Here is a 19,958-nt window from a genome sequence, read left to right as displayed (position 1 = left end):
GATCTCATTATCTCCTAGCAGACCCAGACTGGAAAGCAAATGGTCAGCACTTTAAATGGTCATTTCCCCTAGTTTACCAATGCACCTCTGTTGCTCACATTTTTCATGTCACAGCTTTCTAAGTGGCTAAATGCAGGAAACATTTTCACCTACATTTAATTGAGCTTTCCTCGCCCTTATTTTCTCCAGTGGCTGAAAATTTTTTTTTTTATTGAATAATTCAGCTATGTAAGGATTGTTAAAGATGTGACATTGAAGAAGCAGCAATTAGGAGCTTTCAACAGCATCTAATGCACATACTGTCAGATAGGATACCATGAGGAATGGCACGGTTAACTTTAAATCAGTCGGGCTTTCTCACATTGCATTGTGTAGTCAATATAACCAATTGTAGAATACCTGAGGGATCTCAGCATAACATTTGTGTGACTTGGGTTATATGGTATAATAAATAATCTGCCAGAAAGTAATAACTGCAGGTGCTTACAGAAGCCTGGAAATACTTGTATACTGCTTCCTGGGGATGCAAAAAGCCCAATACCCCAGACCAATCCATTATGAAAAATACCTTCTTCTTCAAACCTATACCTTCTTCAAACCTATACTAGGTTTGCTGCACAGTATCTGCCACAAAGCAGAAAAACGCCTACAATTTGTTTGCACATCACCTTTAGAATTAATTAGACCCATAGGGAAATTCTTGCAAGAGTCCAGCTTTTAACCCAATGCCATTTACATATTTTCTCTAGTGGATGGCCAACTTTAGTCTAACACTTCATTGACTGCATTCACCTGGAATGTGACTTACAGAGGACTTGGAAAGCTCCTAGTCTTCAAAGATTTGTACCAAAGCTGTGAGTCTTTCTATTTTCTAAACAACCAAAATTTACATTTTTGGGGGGACAGGGGTGGTTTTATGGGGCAGAACTGTCCAGATTAGACTAAAGGTTGCACAAGCAAACAAAATTTATCGCTGGTGTGTACGTCTACATGTCTACACGTCTACATGTCTTTGTTCAATGTAATGTGATTTGTGTTGTTTAAATGCTGCAAAATAAAAACAAAGATTCCCCTAAAAATATCACCCCCAATACCTTTAACTTGAGTGTAAATAAATGAGAATATATGAACCATGCGTGATGCTTAGCAGGCCAGAACAGATAAAGGAATACAATGTTTGTGGATATTAATATTCCGACAGCTCTACGACTTAAATCAGATGGCATATATAACGCACACTGTAGGAATCCCACAGTAATGGATTGTCATCTCTAGCTGTACGAGGGAATTGAAATCATTCCAATGAAGCAAGGAGCCCCAGAGAGTGACACAACAGCTGTAATTATGAGACTCATTCTGACAAGTAGACAGCTGGCAGAGCACTCAGGTGACAGTTTCCAAGACAGTAACACTGCTTCGTGTTACGCTAGATGCCATTGTTCTTAAAAGTTTTGCGTTTTTTTACCTGGCAATCACAATCCCCTGCACACCACGTAAAAATGGAACATCTGTGATATCGATTGCCTGCAGACTGAATAGATGTCTACAAACTGTTTCAGAGCCATTTTGACACTGCAGGCATAAAGGCTAATTATGTATTTAGCACTTGTGACAGTTCCACTTACACTTCTCCTTCTGCATTTCTGTAGAACCTCTAAAATTTGAACCCAAGCTGCTCCCACACAGAGTGAATATGTTCACTCTACAGGTTATATGACAAAAGTATGCAGGAGGTGAAACTACGCTGCTTAATGAATTTGATCTCCAGATATAGCTACATTTCGTCATTATTAAAAGGAGAATGAAGGCAAAAAAAAAAAACACGCTACTAATTATATTGTTATGGATTGGTCCTGTGTCAGCGCTGCATATCATTCATTTTTTAGTGATTTTTCTATAATCAGTGTTGGAATACTTCTACGAGTCTTGTTTTATAATAATATGATGGTTGCAGGAACACAGTGTGATAAAAGCACAGAAAAAATAACTATAGAAACTACAGCACAGTCAGCATACAGTATGCAGAGTTAAGATGGAAGTCCTATGATTATTTTTTTTTTCCATTTAATTTTATAACTACTTATTCAAAGAAAAGGCAAATATCAAGCCTACAAAATCTAGTTACCATATTAGCTATATGCTCTTTTCAAATTCCTTGAAGGTAAACTGTCATAACCAAAGCCAACATTTGTGACTCCTTGTAAAAATGCTTCCAATCTGGAATTTTGGCCCCCTTGCCTCCATACAATAAACAAGTATGACAATAAGGTCTTTCTTCAGACACTTTTGATCTGCATACTTGTTTCCAACCAGTGACTTATAAAGTTTTGAATCCAGTTGATTAGCCAAGTAACAACCAGGATCAGCCAAGTAACATTTTAAAAAGGATTTCGGCTATGGTAGCTTCCCTATAGTTTTCAAGCCAGGATTACTTTAATGCAGACCTAAACTAAAACATTTACCTTACATAAAGGGGTAGATACGCATACACAGTGAGAGGGGCACTCTTTTTTTCCCATCTACATCACCTGATCTCGCACCTGCGCAGTGTGAGATCGGGTGACGTAGGAAGAATGGGAAAGAAGATGGCAGCGCCCGGCGCTTCCTCCGCACTAGGACGAAGGAGGACACTGAGACGATGCAGGAACTGATCCATGAAACCCCTGAAGAAATCGACGGATTTGCGAAGGTAAAGGTGAGTGAGTTTTTTTTCCCCCCAGTTTACTTCCACATTACCCTAAATTACCAGTTAAAACACACCTATTACCACATTTTTAACATGTGGTGGCTTTTTTTATTAACATAAAATGGTGGATAACCCTTTTATATAATGTAAAATTGTGTGTTTTTATATATATATAAAGATTGGGTGATGTAAGCAGAAAATGAAAGCGGTGCCCCACTGTCCAGTTTGTGCTGGAAAGAAAAAGGAAGCCAGGATGACGCAGGACCTACTTCAATCAAATTGCAGAGGTATTCAGGGCTTCAAAATTAAAGGTAAGTGTTTTTGTATTTTTTTTTTTCTATGAAAGTTCTGCTTAGCAGATAGCAGATATTTAGCAGATATTTATCCAAAGAAATTAGGCATTACAAAAATTACAATACAATTACAATGTACTTAGTGGATACTTATATAGATTAGGTTTGCACTTATTAAAACTGAGTTTGTCTCAGCTAATTATCTAAATAGAAGTATTATTGTTACAAACAAAATGGAAAATGACTTCTATCCAGTTACACTAAATCTCATGGAAAATAAGTTCTGGTGTATATTAAATATCTAGCTCAATCAATTTTCTTGCTGAAACACCTAATATATCTAATAATACCCACTGCTTTATTAGTGACAGAATAACAAACATACTAAAGTCTCAGAAAATGATGATTTCTGATGATTTCTTTTCCAATTTACTGTAGTTCCAATAATAAACCTGGATTAAATTAACTGAGTGTGTTTTAATGAGGCAAAACATGAAGTATGGATAAATGATCAAATGTCAACTTTTTTTTGAGTCTCAGCCTCTATTTGAGATCAGCAATTTTTGTAGGCGTGAGAAATGTTTTTTTTGAGGGGAAATCTCTTCTTCCTTTATTGCTTGTTTCAATTCTTAATGTTTCAATTCTTTGTACATTAAAACCTAAAAAAAGATTTAACACCCTAGGCATTCTGCCTACGAGTGCGTAGTAAAGCTCTGACAGATATCACTGAAAGATGGAAATGCCAGACTGACTTTTTCTGATTATCTGCTGCTCTGTGTAAGAAAATGTCTTCAAAATAAAATCCCTGAAAGAGTGAGATACCCTCTGGGTCAACTACGTACACTGTAAAGATTTTAGCACACTATTGAAAATGGGTATTCTGTGAAATCCCATCTACAAACTGTTTCCAAGATTGTGCAGTAGATACATTTTAAGTGTTTGGCTGCAGAGTGAAGCAAAGAGTAGTTAGTAATAATATCAAATTTAAAATTTGATTTTTTTAGCAATTGGTATAACATATAATTTTAAGTTGTATTGTAATTTCACATCACTATAAAATGATTTATCCATATCAATAGCTCAAAGGTTTCCAGTGACAAGATATCTTATTAGCAAAACACATACAGCAATACCAGGATGCCATTGCAGACAGCCCTGTTTGTCTAAGCCTTAATTCCACAGGAAAGTGTATTGGAAATATTAATTAAAACATATAAGGTAATGGTGTTTAACACAATAGATTTTGTTGATTTTGTAGATTGTTGACGTCAATTTTTAAACTTATTACACTAAAATAGGTGTGCTGATTCTGAAAGTGCAGTTAGTTTTCTTCTATCACGTCAGGTGTTTTCTCTACAGCCTATATTAATGTGATTACTGTAGCATGGATTTGTATAGGCTATTCATTTAAACGCAAGACAGTGTGGTCAGAGGTTGTGCGTTTCTCTACGTAGTGAATAGGCAAAATGTATTTTTCTACTTACACGTATTTCCTTTCTTTCACATCATGTCTGGCTCTGCTGTTTCCCATCGTAAGTGGCTAAAAAACCCTGATTCATTTTGTTGTGTGGCAGTTTCACCATTCCCAGTCAAAAGGCCAACATCAGCACCTTTGTAGAGCAAGCCTATTTCACATATTTCAAAGGTAAACTTGGTGATCAAGATAAGTCTTGGGCCTCTCATAAGGTGTGCAAACGTGTGTCCAGGGTTTAAGGATGTGGACAAAGGTAATACGTGATAAGATGCCATTTGGTATACCTATGGTTTGGCGAGAGCCAGGAGATTATTTCAGTCACTGTTACTTTTGTAATGTGAAAAATTCAGGACATACCAAGAAAAATATCCTAGTCTACCATCAGTTATACGCCCAATGGCTCATTCAGATAAAATCCCAGTGCCGGTTTTCCTTACACTACCCTCTCATGAAGAACATGACAATGGTGATGAACTAGGTGACAACAATGATGAAGAGTTTGCAATTGAAGAGGACTCTGTCCATAAGGGATTTGACCAGCATGAGTTGAGTGATTTGGCACGTGATTTCGGACTATCAAAGAAGGCTTCAGAACTCCTAGCATTAAGACTGCGTGAGAAAAACTTACCTGAAAAAGAACAAAAGTGTTGTACTTTTGAACCACAGAAATTGGATTTCAGCAGTACTTTAGAACTGACAGTGGCTTTGTGTATTGCCATAACATACCTAGTTTATTGGAGGAATTGGGAATTCCAATCTATAACTCAACTGAATGGCGACTATTCATCGATAGCTCAAAGCAGAGCTTAAAGTGTGCTCTCCTTCACAATGGCAAAATATTTGGGTCAGTCCCAATTAGCCATTAAGTTTCTCTTTGTGAAGAATATGCAGACATAAAGAGAGTCATTGAGTTGTTACAATATCACCAACACAATTGGGTCATCTGTGTTGACCTTAAAATGGTATGCTTCCTTCTTGGTCAGCAATGCGGATACACCAAGTATCCCTGTTATCTGTGCATGTGGGATAGAAAAGCTCGTGAGAGGCATAAGTTGGAAAGGAATTGGCCTCCAAGCCAAGGTGATCCAAACATTCTACATAAGCCACTTGTTGATAGAAAGAATATTATATTCCTGCCTCTCCACATTAAGCTGGATCTGATGAAGCAGCTTGTTGAAGCTTTGCAAACTGAAGGAGACTATTTCAAGTACCTAATTTTGACATTTCCTAGCCTGTCATTTAAAAAAAATGCCGGTGTGTTTGATGGTCCACAGATTCAGCAGCTCATCAAAGATGAACATTTCATCAGGACAATGTCAGAAGTTGAAAAGAATGCTTGGGTATCAATTCAAAGCCATTGTCAAGGACTTTCTTGGAAACACACAAGCAAACATTTACACAGAAACTGTCCAGAAACTCTTGCAGAGCTACAAAATGCTTGGTTGCAATATGAGCATCAAGGTGCATTTTCTGCATAACCAATTTTTCTAACTTCCCAAGGTATAAACCTTGGTGCAGTCAATGATGAGCAAGGTGAACGATTCCACCAAGATTTGAAGGTCATGGAAGGACAGTATCAGGGTAGATGTGATGTACATATCATAGCTGACTATTGTTGGAGCATCCGGCTGCTTTGTCCTAACACTGAACACTTGAGGAAAAATGTAAAATTTGTATGTTTTTTGACAAAAATGGAGGGTACCCTGTATCGTAATAACTGGGGTCATTTCTGGATTCACCACACAAAAATTAGTAAAAAAAACAAGATCTCTAACTCAACAAAAAATGTGTTCCCCAGTGTAATCAGGGAGAGATATTAGGAACTTTTTTGAGTGTTAAATAAAGTAGATCCCAAAATTCGAATGATGGTTGACCAAATTTCATGAATTTTGATGTCCCAAGCCAAATATGATTTAATGTTATTTTTGGCAGTCCAGACTTCCTAAAGGCTTGTAAGAGAAAGAGACCAAGGGCTGCTCCAAAAAAACGTTCTGTTGTAAATCTGCTTCTGCTGCTGTCTGGGATCTTAAAGCAGAATTGAGGTTCCAAATTACAAAATTGTAAGCAGACAGGGTTTTTATTGCAGAAGGGACAGGCAATGACTCTTCTGCACTTAAACACACCTGCCTGTGTGCAATGTTCTTGCAAGCATATTGCACAGAAGTTACGTCTTCCCGACCTGACCAATCAAAATACCTGTCCAGGGGGCGTGACTTGGCAGGTGCGCATGATAGCCACTTGACTCCTGTGCTCTGCTGGCGCAGACTGCTATCCACTGCAACTTGAGCTCGTTTTCAAGCATCCATGGTCAAACAATGTAAGGCAAGAGTGGGGAGGCTTCCCCCCACCCCGACATCTCAGCTGCTTCCCAAACAGGTCTCTATACCGGCTTTTATCACTGATCTCTCCTCGGCTCCCAAGATGGTGCTGACTCCCTCTCCTCATAAGTGGCAGCGAGGTGAACGGGAACGGATCCTGGAACCTACAAGCCGTGGCCAGCAGTCGGATATTCACCTAGACAGATGGAGGGATCCTTTGCTTTCCCCCTTCCAAGATCCAGGGTCTCTGGGATTGCCAGCATTGGATCCGGTGAGTCCTGAGGCTCCTACAGAGGGAATCACCGCCTCTGAAACTTCTCCCCATAGTGACACAGCACTGCCATCAGACTCCCCGTGTGAATCCCTGGGAGAGATGGTCCCTGCAGCTTTCAGACAGGGGGTCTCCTTTCCTGTCCTTAGCACTTCTGCAGGGGGGGCCAGAGGATACGCTTCAGTGATCCCCTCTGCCTTCCCTGCTGATGCCAATATAAATGAACATACCCCCAGGGCTGTGGCATTATTGGACCCCTCCAAGCGGGGCAATAAATGGCACCCTCCTAAAGAAGTGCACCCCAGTCCCCTTTGGCAACAGTCTCTACAATCTTTACCTACCAAGAAGGACTTTCAGAAATTAGTCATGGAAGTTCAAGTGACATGTTGTGCTTAAATTGGGGCCCTGCGCACTGACTTGCAATCTCTAGCCGGCAGAGTAGATGATCTAGATGAAAATGCCCATGGGGCCAAAGAAGACATAACAGCCCTCTCACATAAAGCTGGGGAAAGTGATCAAAAGTTCAGGGAACTCTACTGATTCATGGAGGACTTGGACAATAAAAGCCGGGGGACTAATATCAGAGTTCGGGGTCTTCCTGAGGCAACCCAAAATAATGACCTCAATCCGGTCTTGCAAGCATTTTTCAATCGGGTTCTTGGGCGCCCGGCTCCTCAGGAGATTAAAATCCACAGAGCCTTTTGAATCTCCAGGCAGCCTGGCACGGCAACCAGACCATGTGATGTTATATGCCATTTAGCGGATGCAGAATTGAAAGATGAGATCATGGCCACTGCCGGAAATATGCACAACCTTGAGTTTGATGGAGCTTCTCTTCAGTTCTATCAGGACATATCGTGGCACACTTTGCAACAGCGCCGCTTACTACAGCCATTACTGACTGTCCTTAGGGACCACCGTATTCCATATAGATGGGAATTTCCGTTTAGCCTCTCAGCTTGCCGAGATGAGAAAACTACCACACTCCGTTATCCTGAGGATCTTCCTTCCTTCTGCAGAGATCTGGGAATAGATCGCTCAAGGATTCCAGGATGGGAGCCTGAGGAACTTCTGCACCCATGCTCTCCCGTGGCAGACAGTGGTTTCCAGGAAGAGAACCATGGGCAACCCTCGAGAATCTCTGCCTCCACCTGATCGACTCACTAAACTGACAGTTTAGAAACAGGCAGTTTCTTCCCCTACAGGGGTTTTATTGGATCTAACATTATCCTGCTTTGAGACGTTTTCCTGCTTACTTGCAGCTTCATACTTGTCATGATGATATTGTTGCTGTGTTACTTAAATGCTCTGCTTTTAACGACATAATGCCTTGTGGGTAAAATGCCCAGGTTATGTTGCTGCTCTGCGGGGGGCTTGGAGCTGCACCTAGTTATATCTGGGTGGTGTTTTAGATCCTCCACGATGCTGTGATACTGGTTGTGGTCGGTGCCGGCCGATACTAAGATGTCATTTGTATGGTTTCTCAGTTTCTATCTTGTGGCCCTTTGGGTGGACTGCCCTTTCGGGTGTGTTCGCTCACCAAGCATATTTGTTCCCTGGCCCCCTGCTGTAGGTGGCAGTGACAGGTGGGTGTTGGATCTTCCTTGACCATCACTTGGCAACCACAGACCTACTGGATTATTTCTTATGTTGTGTTTTCGGTTCTGCATCCCAATGTTATGGGCTGCCGTGTTAAACAATATTGGGCTCTGACTTGCCTTGAGTGGCATCTTGCATAAACTCACAAGAGTGCTCTACTCTGCTGATGGATTTTAATGCCGCATACTGGTTTTCTATTAGACTCCATAGCTACTAGAATATTGTCTTTTAATGTTAAGGGGCTGGACTCTAACACAAAGCAGAAGTTGGCCCTGAGAGAGTTTAAATGTTTGTCTCCAAAAGTCCCATAAGTCTCATAAGGGCTCATTTAACTTTGCTTCTAAACTCTACACTCAGGCATATATGGCTAACTCACCCTGTAGAAAAAAAAGGTGGTGTGGCTATCCTCCTGAAAGATTCTTTTAAATTTACACTGTTCCGTTCCATAGTTGATGCAGAAGGAAGATACCTTGTCTTAAATGGCACCCTGAAAGGTGTTCCTATCACCCTGTGCAACTTATACGCTCCAAATGTGGGACAACTCGATTTCTTGCCAAAGTATTGTCATATTTGAAAGATTTTGACCATACCTACTTGGTCGTAGAGGGCCCGTACACCAAGGGTGTTGTTTCTACCATCTACCGCCTCTTGCATAACTCGGTACATGGAAGCTCACATAAGTTTGGATACATGCATAAATGGGAGGAGGTCTTGGGCTAGACCTTAAACCCAGAAGATTGGTTGGATATTTTGGAGGTGGCACATATGAGCTCCATATGTACACTATACAATGAAAATTTGTATAAAATTTTACTCAGATGGTATCATACACCAGATGTACTCCACTGATTTGTTTCCTAATGTCGACTACTTTAGAACATATTTTTTGGTTCTGCCCACTTATTCATGTGTATTGGTTCTGGGTAAACAAAATATTATCAGATGTGACCCAGTAACATATTTCTCTGGACCCTCTCACCCATCTTCTGGGTCAACCCTCCCCAACAGAGAATTGTCGTTCTCTGAAACTGGTATCCCAAATTTTTGCGGCAGCTCGCACATTGATTCCCACCAGATGGAAAATGGCTTTACCCTCCTCAATGGAGGATCTCTACGCGTGGATCCAGGAGATCCGTCTTATGGAATATCTTACAGCCCTTATTAGGAACACTGTGCATAAATTTGAGAAGGTCTGGGATGCTTGGGACAATTACTATGCTATGTTACCCAGTTGATCCTTTGATCACTGTGTATTTGATATTGTCACACCCTTTTTTTATTGTTCCTGAGTCAGTTCCTGTGGTACCAATGTAACTGTTTCTTTTGTAATCCAATATATGGACAGTGCTTTCTATGACATTTGATAAGTGCCATTTGAACTTTTTTGTTAACCATTGCTGATGCACCCTGGCCGTGGATTGGGCCTGGTTATTCTCCAGGCCTCCCTCGGTCTCTGGGGATGTTGGGTCCCACTTTTGTTCAACTCAGGTAACGTGTTATAATCAGAAATGTATTATTGTTTTTTGTAAGTTTTATGTTTTGGTACTGACTTATTGTTTCTTTTCAGTTGTTTCACTGTACCATTGATAAAAATGTTCTTTCAATAAAAATACAATTAAAAAAAAATACCTATCCAACACCCACAATAGCTGGGTATTACCCACTATTTTTAGATTTTCATGCACTTCAACATGACTGCTGATTCTAAAATTCTGAGTTTTTGAGAATCACCCATTTTTAAAGTCTTCTTTAGAAGAAGGAAGTCAAGAGAAAGATAAAGGGATGTAAAAAATCTGGAAAGCAAATGTGGAGAAAATGAGATGGTCATGTAGATAGTGGAAGTTGCTCTTTGGTTAGTTTCTAGAATTTAAGAAGCAAAAACATGAATACTGTACTGAATACAGTAAACATAATTTTGTATGTCAGAATTTATTTTTGAGTAACAGGCACCTAGTTAAATAAATGATAAGGAAAGACAAAGTGCATGAAGAAGCAAGGGGGGTGAGTCAAGCAGCAGAAATAGGAATGGTCAAAGTGGGATACACACCAAGGGCACAACAAATGTTTTGTTTGTCCCATATGTGAGGAAGTGCAAGATTCAGCAAATGAGGAAAAAGACGAAAACACGGAAGGAGTTGGCGATTGAATATGATGTTTAAAAGATGTCAAAAATGCAATTAAGCTGTATGCAATGAGTATTGGAAGCTGGGGATACTGGGACATTATCAGCAGCAAAGATTTTTTTTTTCAAGCAGGACAGGTAAGAAGACACAGACAGTAGAGACATTATTTTTTTCATGCTTAAAAAAATTAAAACACAAGAAATAGGACAGCAGCTAGATGTTTGGAATACCGGATATTTAACAAAAATTGGCAGCTGAAAGTAAAAATTGAATCCTTCCAGTTTATGAGTGAGATGGGAATGCAAATTAGTTAAGTGTGAATAAGCTAAGTAATATTAAACTTTAAGATGGAAGATTTAGGAATAGCAGAAATTTAGAGTTTATGGAGGCACCTCTGCTAGGTTTTACATACAGGCTCTGAAGACTGCACTAAACCTGGTACAGGACAAACACCAGCATGGGAATGGAAAATGAGGGAGCACCAGAAAATTTTTGAAGCATTTCCATTGTTTTTTATCCTCTTGTAGGAATGTTCACAGTGAGTACTTTGTAAAAACCACTGTTAAATGTTGAAGGTCTTACATTAAGACACATCAATGTCTATTTAAAATGTTTTCCATTATTTTATTTTTACCAGATACTGTAACCTCACTGCTTAGAATTCAGTTTTAACTTCCATTCACTCCCTAAAAACAGTTTGCAAAACAAAACCATTGCGGGTAGGTTGTCAAGAAAAAATAGCTATTGAATTTCTTGCATGTTTGGTCAATTTTCCAATCGTAACGACAACATCAGCTCATTAACTTCACAGAGCTGCAGTGGCTGGCAGTGTATTTTACTCAACCGCTATTATCTCACTTAAAGGAATTTTATGTTAAGAAGCCTATAAATGAAGCAAATAAGCTTATAAACAGCTTGGATCATCTTCTGGGTAATTTATTGAAGGATTCACGGTACCTGAACAATACTTTTATTTTAATGTGACAATTTTTGTAGTAATAAAAACGTTTACACATTTAGAGGATGAATATCATACCCTCAAAAGCACATTGCAATCATGCATCATTTATCACATTGCCTTTTTAATACACTATTACTATTAACATGCATTATCCAAACACCCTTCAGATGGGCTGAAAACATACTAGGGAAAAAAGTTTGATTTGGTGGCTGTGAGGTAACAAGTTTATGATGAATATAGATTATCAATATATGACCTATTGGTGTCTTTGTGTGTACCCACTGCCTGCCAATCTAAATATTGTGCATACTTCAAATGTGATATCACCGCCCCGATTAGGAAGTAATATGGTAAGCTACTTTCTCATTAGGTCAATTGTATTAGCGGGGAGGAAATTCTTACCTTATACCCCCCTTAAAATTATAGCTTTAATCACACTTATGCCTGTTAATGTGTATTGTAATGTGTGTTAAAATAAACATACAACGGCATGCTGCTTATGTGTGTTGCAGTTTATTCTAATTCATTCATACAGTGCCCAGAAAACAAATCTATCCTGAAGTGCAGTGTGTTAGGCAAAATTAGTGATGGTAAAACACGGTAAGGCTTGATTGATAAGGGCGTGTTCAAGTGGAAAAAGACTTTAGCACTTTTATTTATGTGAATGTATTCTAAAACCTGGAGGGTTAGGGCACATCTGCCACTTAGTATTTAGTACTAAGCAAGTAATGTACAATATGCAACTAAATCAAAGCAAGCAATGCTAAGCTGCTTCCTTGCAATGCACAAAATCATTGTCAGCCTATTGGCCCTGATTTATGAAAGCTCTCCAAGGCTGTAGAGAATACACTTTCATCAGTGAAGCATACTTGGAATAGATCTGGTCCAGGATTTAAAACGTTTGCTAGCAAATAGCAAATGATTTTCAAAAATCCAATCCATGTTTTCTGGATCACCCAGCTTCACTTCTGAAAGTGTATTCTCTCCAGCCTTGGAGAGCTTTCATAAATCAGGCCCATTGTATGAGCTCCTTAAGTCGTATCTTGGGGTGCTTATCAGTCTATCCGGAAACCCTCAGAGCTCACAATGGAGCAGTCTGATAAAGCTGATGGTTAATGTAAGGAAGTGGTTTGTACGCATGCAATAGGCAGAAAACCCTGGTAATAAAGGCAAAATATTCACAAAATGATGATTTGCTTACGAAAACTATACATGGTAAAGGACGATGTGTTTATATATGATCATTTTTTGGGTTAAAAAAAAAAAAGATTAAAAACATTACTTATTATAAATTGATATTTTTTATCAGATTTCTATTATTACTATAAATCATTAAATACTTTAATGATTTACCTATAGAGTACGCATATTTACAAAAATGCGAAAAAGATTGGCAAATGGAAATTAGGATAGATAAATATTTAACATATCCTTTGTATTATATGGCAGGATCACTTTTAGATGAAGCGTTCAGTGTTGCCACACAGCTTCTGTTGCCCTGTGTCCTCTGAGAGAGTGTACGTACAAATTGTTCATTTTTGACATGGATATGAAGGCTCTTTTAACACAACAGTAAACAACGTGAGCACCAAGCACGAATTAGCAAAAACATCATATTGAACCTGAATTGAGCATCACCTTGTGTGGCACTGCTGGGAAATAAACTAGAAAGCACAGTCACACCTCGTGAGTCATTCTTATTAAATTTGGCTGTGATCCCTGTGTTCGGGTGACTCTTTTACTCACAGCTGTCAGAAAACTGGAGAGGAGAGTTTTGTAACTGACTCTTCCAGGGGATAAATGAGGCCACTACTTTTCTTCTTTGTATTGTTACTGCTTTGTTTAAATACATGCTGCAGTTTAGTCCATTGAATATGAGCAAAATGATAGAATGCAATACACATGAAAGGTATGATATATGAAATATATAAAAAGTGGTTGGTAATTTAGAGCAATACCTCTAAATATGCATTGTTGGAACTCATGGAAAGCAGTGGTTCCTAACTGGCAGAGCAGTACATTTGGTCATTCAATTTCACCCACATGGTCCTCCAGGTGTATACATCTCTGAATTTTTCAAAAACACAGTAGGGATTCAATTCATAGCTTTTCACTTTAAATTGATTTTTGTTTTACTGGGCCAGAAAGTTGATATGCTATTCACACTTTAGATCTGCTTGAAAGGGAATATATATTTGTTTAATAAAACAGCTTGTTTATTTGTTCTGTGTGAATTGAGATGTGTTAATGTACTTAAAAGTTAACTTAAGATGGGTTAATATAGTTTAATGTACTTGCAAGGTATTAGGTAAACATGGAAGGATGTACTCTACTACATGCAGAGTGTTAATTCTTTGTAAATTATTATGTCTTGTGATGTGCTACTATTATGTATTTGTGATTTGGGTATGTTTAGTTGTGTGTTTAGTTTAGGAACCTATATTTGGCTTGGTAGACAATCCATGTACAGAAGCTTGTTAAAAGAAGGAGGACAAAGAAATTAGATAAAAAATCCACTGTTTCTCCTTTTATAGTGCAATACCAAGCTGGGAAGGGACAAGGCCTGTAGGTATTGTTTAATTGCAGCAGAGAAAAACCAGGTTTCCTGTCCTACCAGACAGCACTATGTTGTGTTAATCTCAGGATTAGATGAACAGAAATGCAAATCCCTTGCATTATTAATAATCTGTGAATTTAGCTGTTTGCCTATAGAGCAGCTTCAGCTTTTAAACATAGGAAAGTAGGGAAAATATGCTGTATGAAAACATTATGGGCTATTACCCTTTGGAAGTTATTTCTACTCCCCAGCATCTTACTGACAAAGCCATATGATGGGCCTATAAAAAGGATTTATTCATATAAGTATAATGTCACTGTAAAATAGCTGTGCTTAAAAAACCTGTAATTTAAAATAATTTTATGCAGCATTTTGTCAAATGATAGTTATTTCATAGTCTATACATTTATGATACCCAAACAGCAAACAAGAACCTATGTGGATTTTTATCTTGCCTTGCCCTATTCAATAATCAACATAAGTAATAAATACTTTGCTTTATCTTACCTGCCTTCCACCTGTTGTTGTAAGTCTTGCACCTTCTTGCATATATCTGCAGCAGTGGCACATGTCTTAGCTACCTTCATGAACAAAGCTGCAACTTTATCACTCCGTAAGAATCCTGCAGCCCTTCTCTTCAAAAGATGCAGAAGGCATGCTTCCACCACACCTGAGAAGAAGAAAACAATTTGTTATGATACCAGACTGAAAATGAGAACTATAAAATAGCTGCAAGGGCACACATATAAGGAACAAGTTGGACAAAGTTTAGAAAGGTTAAAATCCCTGTCTGTATTTACACAATATTTATTTCATTTCATATTTTTAGGCATCACTTGAATCCCAAGCTCCCTCCTTATATTCACCTTCTAAAATTATATGCGGTTTTTCCATGACAACTGAGTTCTCATTTAAACTGAAAAGTACTAACCAGCAAAAAGCTACTCTACACATTTCTGAACAAGTTAAGGTGTTTAAGCATATAATTACTCAACTGTTTTCTATTTTCACTCAGCAGTTTTTAGATTGGAACTGTATTTCCCATCCAGGCATACAAACTGTATTTATTTATGTGTCTTTATTGATTGAAACTTACTGTGGATTTGATTTAGTGCCCAGCAGCATCATTATTACAATAATATTTCAACAGTGGACATAAACTATATTATGTCTGTTCAAAAGCCTAATGCATTTACATTAAACTGTGCTACAAATAATGCCTTGATCTCTGCCTTCCAGTGCTTACTGGAGGTAAGCTAGATATATTTTATCTTAAATATATTTGTGCCTTCAAAGAAAAAATGAAAGTAGGTGTAAAGAGATATTAAGATTAAAGTATATATAAACCCTGACTAAATAACATTTATTTGCTAAAGATATTATAGTTGAAGAAATGTTTTCACCTTTTTTACCATTTACAAGATGGACCTAATAGTGCTAGTGACCTTCGGCAGCATATTTTCAGCCACTGTCTACATGTATGAACACCACCAATTATGTATGGCATTTCTCACATCATGTTTCCTCATGTGACAACAGCGGATAATGAATGCTTAATTTCTGAAAGGCCAGTGTTTAATGGAAGCCTGTGTTAGAGGGTGATCATACAAAAATAAAACTAAGAGACAGGGAGGCAGTTGACCCTAGAAGAGGCAGTGCATGAACAATTATGGCAATACATTATGTCCACCAGATGGGATTACAAGTCAACTGATACATAGTAGGTGTCAGGATCTCCCCAGGCAAGTAGCACGGGATCATCAAAGGCATAGTGTTTAAGTGGCACTAGGTCTTCACCAGGTCACCCCGCAAGGGGTGATGGGCCAGTTGCCTGGAGACCACTGGGCTTTTTGCTGCTGGGGGTCACCAGGTCAAGACCCTTGTGGTGACCCCACCTGAGGAGAAGGGTGGAACAGCCTCGGTGTAGAGACAGGTGGCAGGTGAATGCAGTACGGGGCCCAGCGAGGGTCAGGGCAGACAGAAGAAAGACGTGGCCAGATTCCAGTTACAGGTCAGGGCAGGCAGCAGACAAACGTGGTCAGGTTCCAGGCACAGGTCAGGGCAGGTGGCAGACAAAGTCAGATTCCAGGCACAGGTTAGGGCAGGCGGCAGACAAAGTCAGATTCCAGGCACAGGTTAGGGCAGGCGGCAGACAAAGTCAGATTCCAGGCACAGGTCAGGGCAGGCGGCAGACAAAGTCAGAAATCACAAGGGAGCAATGCAGGGTATCAAGGCAGCTGGTGCAAAACATTATGATAAGATGGCCCCGACCGCAGATTCTGATGCGTCCACTGCATGTTCTGTCAGCCAAAGACAAAGAGTGCTGCGTTTAGCAGTTCAACAGGGTGTACAGGCACGGGATGCAGCAGGACGGTTTAGCAGGGACCGCTGTGGGAACCGACAGTTATTGTGACAGTAAATCATGTTGAAAAATGACATAAGTCAATCAAGTTCAACCACTAGGGAAAATAACATATTCCAGATATAAAACTGTATAGACAATGTTGGTCCAGAGGAAGGCAAAAAAACTCCAGGTACAATTTGTTTCAACAGGGAAAATAATTCCTTCCTAATTCCATGAGGCAATCGGATGTTTCCTGGATCAACAGTCACTGTTATCTTTACTTTAAATCTTTATTACCCAGTTATATTCTGTTTTTTCCTAAAGCAATCTATGGTAGTTGCTGAAACTACTTCCTGAGGGAGCCTATTCCACATTTTCACAGACCTTACAGTGAAAAATCTCTTCCTTATCCAGAGCTTAAATTTCTTTTCCACCAGATGCAAAGAGTGCCCTCTTGTTCTTTGAAATGATCTTGAGGTGAATAATTGGGAAGAGAGTTCTCTATATGGACCATTTATATATTGATACGGGGTGATCATATCCCCCTTATATGTCTCTTCTCAATGGAGAATCGATTCAGTTCAGCTAATCTCTCATAGCTGAGCTTCTCCATTCCTTTTATTATTTTACTACTTTTATTACAAGAAAGTACTTTGCTAGCTTTAGATATTGCAGCTTATCATTGAATGCTAATATTAAGTCTATGATGCACCAGAACACCCAGTTCCTTTTCCATTCCTGACTTCCCCAAATGTATCCCCCCTATACAGTATGAAGTATGAAAATGCATGTTGTTAGCCCCTAATTGCATAACTTTACATTTCTCAATATTAAATGTCATTTGCCACTTGGCTGCCCAGTCAAACAGAACATTCAGGTTTGCTTGTACATTATAGACATCCTGTATGGACTTAATTCCATTACATAGTTTGGTGAAGGTCCCACCTGTCTTCTCAAAGAGGACCTAACAAATCCATACTCGGTTAAATAGCTCTTGATGCGCATGCAGGCAGACTAACAAGCAACCAGTTCCTGGAAAATTCTTTCAAATGGTGAGACACAGGAGATTTGCAAAATGTAGGAATAAGTGATCATGCTGCAGACACTAAATAATGAGTCAGCACACAAGGGAATATAGACATTAAGAAAAAAAATCAGGTATATTGTGTAGTCCTAATAATTTAGTGCCAAGACCTCATTCCAAAATGATTCATATATTGGGGCATGGCCACCAAATATGAAGATTCACCCCCACCCTTCGCAGTCCCGAATTAGGATTGTCCTGGGAAGACAGACAGATTGGAAGCAAAGTCCTTCAAAGGGTGTTACAGACCAAAGCGGGTCAGCAAACTAATTGTATATAAAGAAGAGTAAGAATCTTGTTAAAAATAAAAGTGCCACAAACCTTATATATATTATCTGGTACAAGATCAGATAAGGGTTTAAGACCTTGATGGATCAAGGCTTAAAATATAGGAGAGGATACAGTTTGGGTCCAGTTTGGGTCAAAAATATTGTGCAGCCTGATCCCAAAGTCCCAACTGGTGTAGACAAATAGTATTTCTGCATAAATGAGTCCCAGATCTGAAGTAACAGAAAGAAAAGGTAGATCATGGTCTCTGGGGCTATCCTACAGGAGGAATCATGAATGTAGTGATGGGGAGATTGGTAGCCTAAATAGCACTGGTTCAAGAGAAAATCCCAGCTTCTCTCTTAAAAAACAGACTTGTATTGATTGGTTAGCTAGGGAAGGTCCCAGGATGAATATATCAGTTAAGGTATAATAAAAACAGATCATTCATCATCTGTTAAGTCAGTTGGTTGGTATCCAGTATCTATGCAGCATTTTGTATGCTTTTAAATCAATGAGAACTGACGGCTATTTGAGCTGTCAAGTTTGTAGTGGCACAAGGTTATTATAAGTGTCAGATGATATTAAGGCAAGTTGTAAGCTTGAGATATGGAGGAATCTTGTATAGTAATGGTAGTTTTTCTTGAGCAATACCTGACCTTTTTATCTCCTACCTTATATTGTAGTTCATTGTAGACTTTACACATTTTATGCGTTCAATAATTTTTTAAGCATTGTCTTCATAAAATACTATATATATAAGATATGATGAATATCCTATATTATCCACCTTTGGATACATTAGAGAAAAAATTTATGTTAGGGTAATATTATAGGTTTTAGCAGATTTCCTTTTAGTGTTAGGCTGTATGGCGGCTTAGTGGTTAGCACTCTGGCCTCATAGCTCATGGATCCCATGTTTGAATCTTTGAAGAAACACTCTGCATAGAGTGTGTATGTTCTCCCTGTTTGGTGCTATATACAGTGAATTCAAGGTAATAAAAATATTGAATCATTATTACAGAAAGTTAGGTTAAATTTATATAGCAAGAAATAGAACAAAACTTTTTAGTCTGGGGAAAGGTTAGAACCTCTATCAGGTTTTCAGTGGTAGCTGAAAAGATGAATATCAGATCTAATTCACTTTAGGTCAGGTTTGAGAATGCAATTGAAAGTACAGGTAACCACTAAACGCGATTGTTTTTGTGTATTGTAGGGCTAAAAACAGCAAAGAATATAAAAGGCAACTCCCAAGTTTCAATATTTAAGATAAAAAAAACTTGTGATGGCACTGTGGGCACTTTTTTTATTTTTTTTATTTTCTATTTATTGAAACCCCTAATGCACAGATAAAAATTTTAATATATGTATATATATATATATATATATATATATATATACACACACACACACATAAAAACCAGATAGGAAAAAGTACAAAGGTATAAAAGTATTATAAAGTGACAAAAGACATAGTATAAGGCATGAATCCAACACATCTACAATTGACAAAATAAAGTGCATAAATATAATTTCATCAATGAACTCCAGAATTAGAAACATAGAACTAAAAAGGGTCTAAGAAAATAAGCCAAGAAGCATATCAAAAAACGAGTAATACAGTCAGGCATTACACTGAGGTTAGAACTATTAGACCTATATAGTATTTAGTTGGTGTTGGCACTCTCAGGTGTGTACAAGACTTGTTTGATCACCACACTATAGTCCATATTACAATGCTTTGTTGGTTGATATTGTGTGGTCCACAAATGTTCATTAGCTATGTTGTTACAGCTACTTATTTGAGTTCTGCTAACAGCAGATTCTTGCTTGGAAACTCTGGGCCTGATTTAATAAAGCTCTCCAAGGCTGGAGATGATACACGTTCATCAGTGAAGCTGGGTGATCCAGCAAACCTGGAATGGATCTGGTCCGGAATTCAAAACGTTTGCATAGCAAACATAGCACATAGCAAATTACA

The 19,958-nt window shown here is 38.6% G+C and overlaps 1 protein-coding gene across 2 annotated transcripts in view; it reads right to left on the bottom strand.

Moving 5' to 3' along the window:
* SGSM2 (small G protein signaling modulator 2) overlaps positions 1-19,958 on the bottom strand; it is a 177,156-nt gene that overhangs the window by 58,815 nt on the left and 98,383 nt on the right. For both annotated transcript variants that reach the window (XM_072429801.1, XM_072429795.1), the window contains exon 3: positions 14,790-14,952. In XM_072429801.1, the coding sequence (XP_072285902.1) occupies positions 14,790-14,952 (163 nt within the window). The remainder of the gene's footprint in view (positions 1-14,789; positions 14,953-19,958) is intronic.

Source organism: Pyxicephalus adspersus, chromosome 1, assembly GCF_032062135.1.
Source record: "Pyxicephalus adspersus chromosome 1, UCB_Pads_2.0, whole genome shotgun sequence".
Lineage (NCBI taxonomy): Eukaryota > Metazoa > Chordata > Amphibia > Anura > Pyxicephalidae > Pyxicephalus > Pyxicephalus adspersus.
The sequence above is the reverse complement of the archived record's forward strand: the minus strand, read 5'-3'. Positions and strand labels throughout refer to the sequence as shown.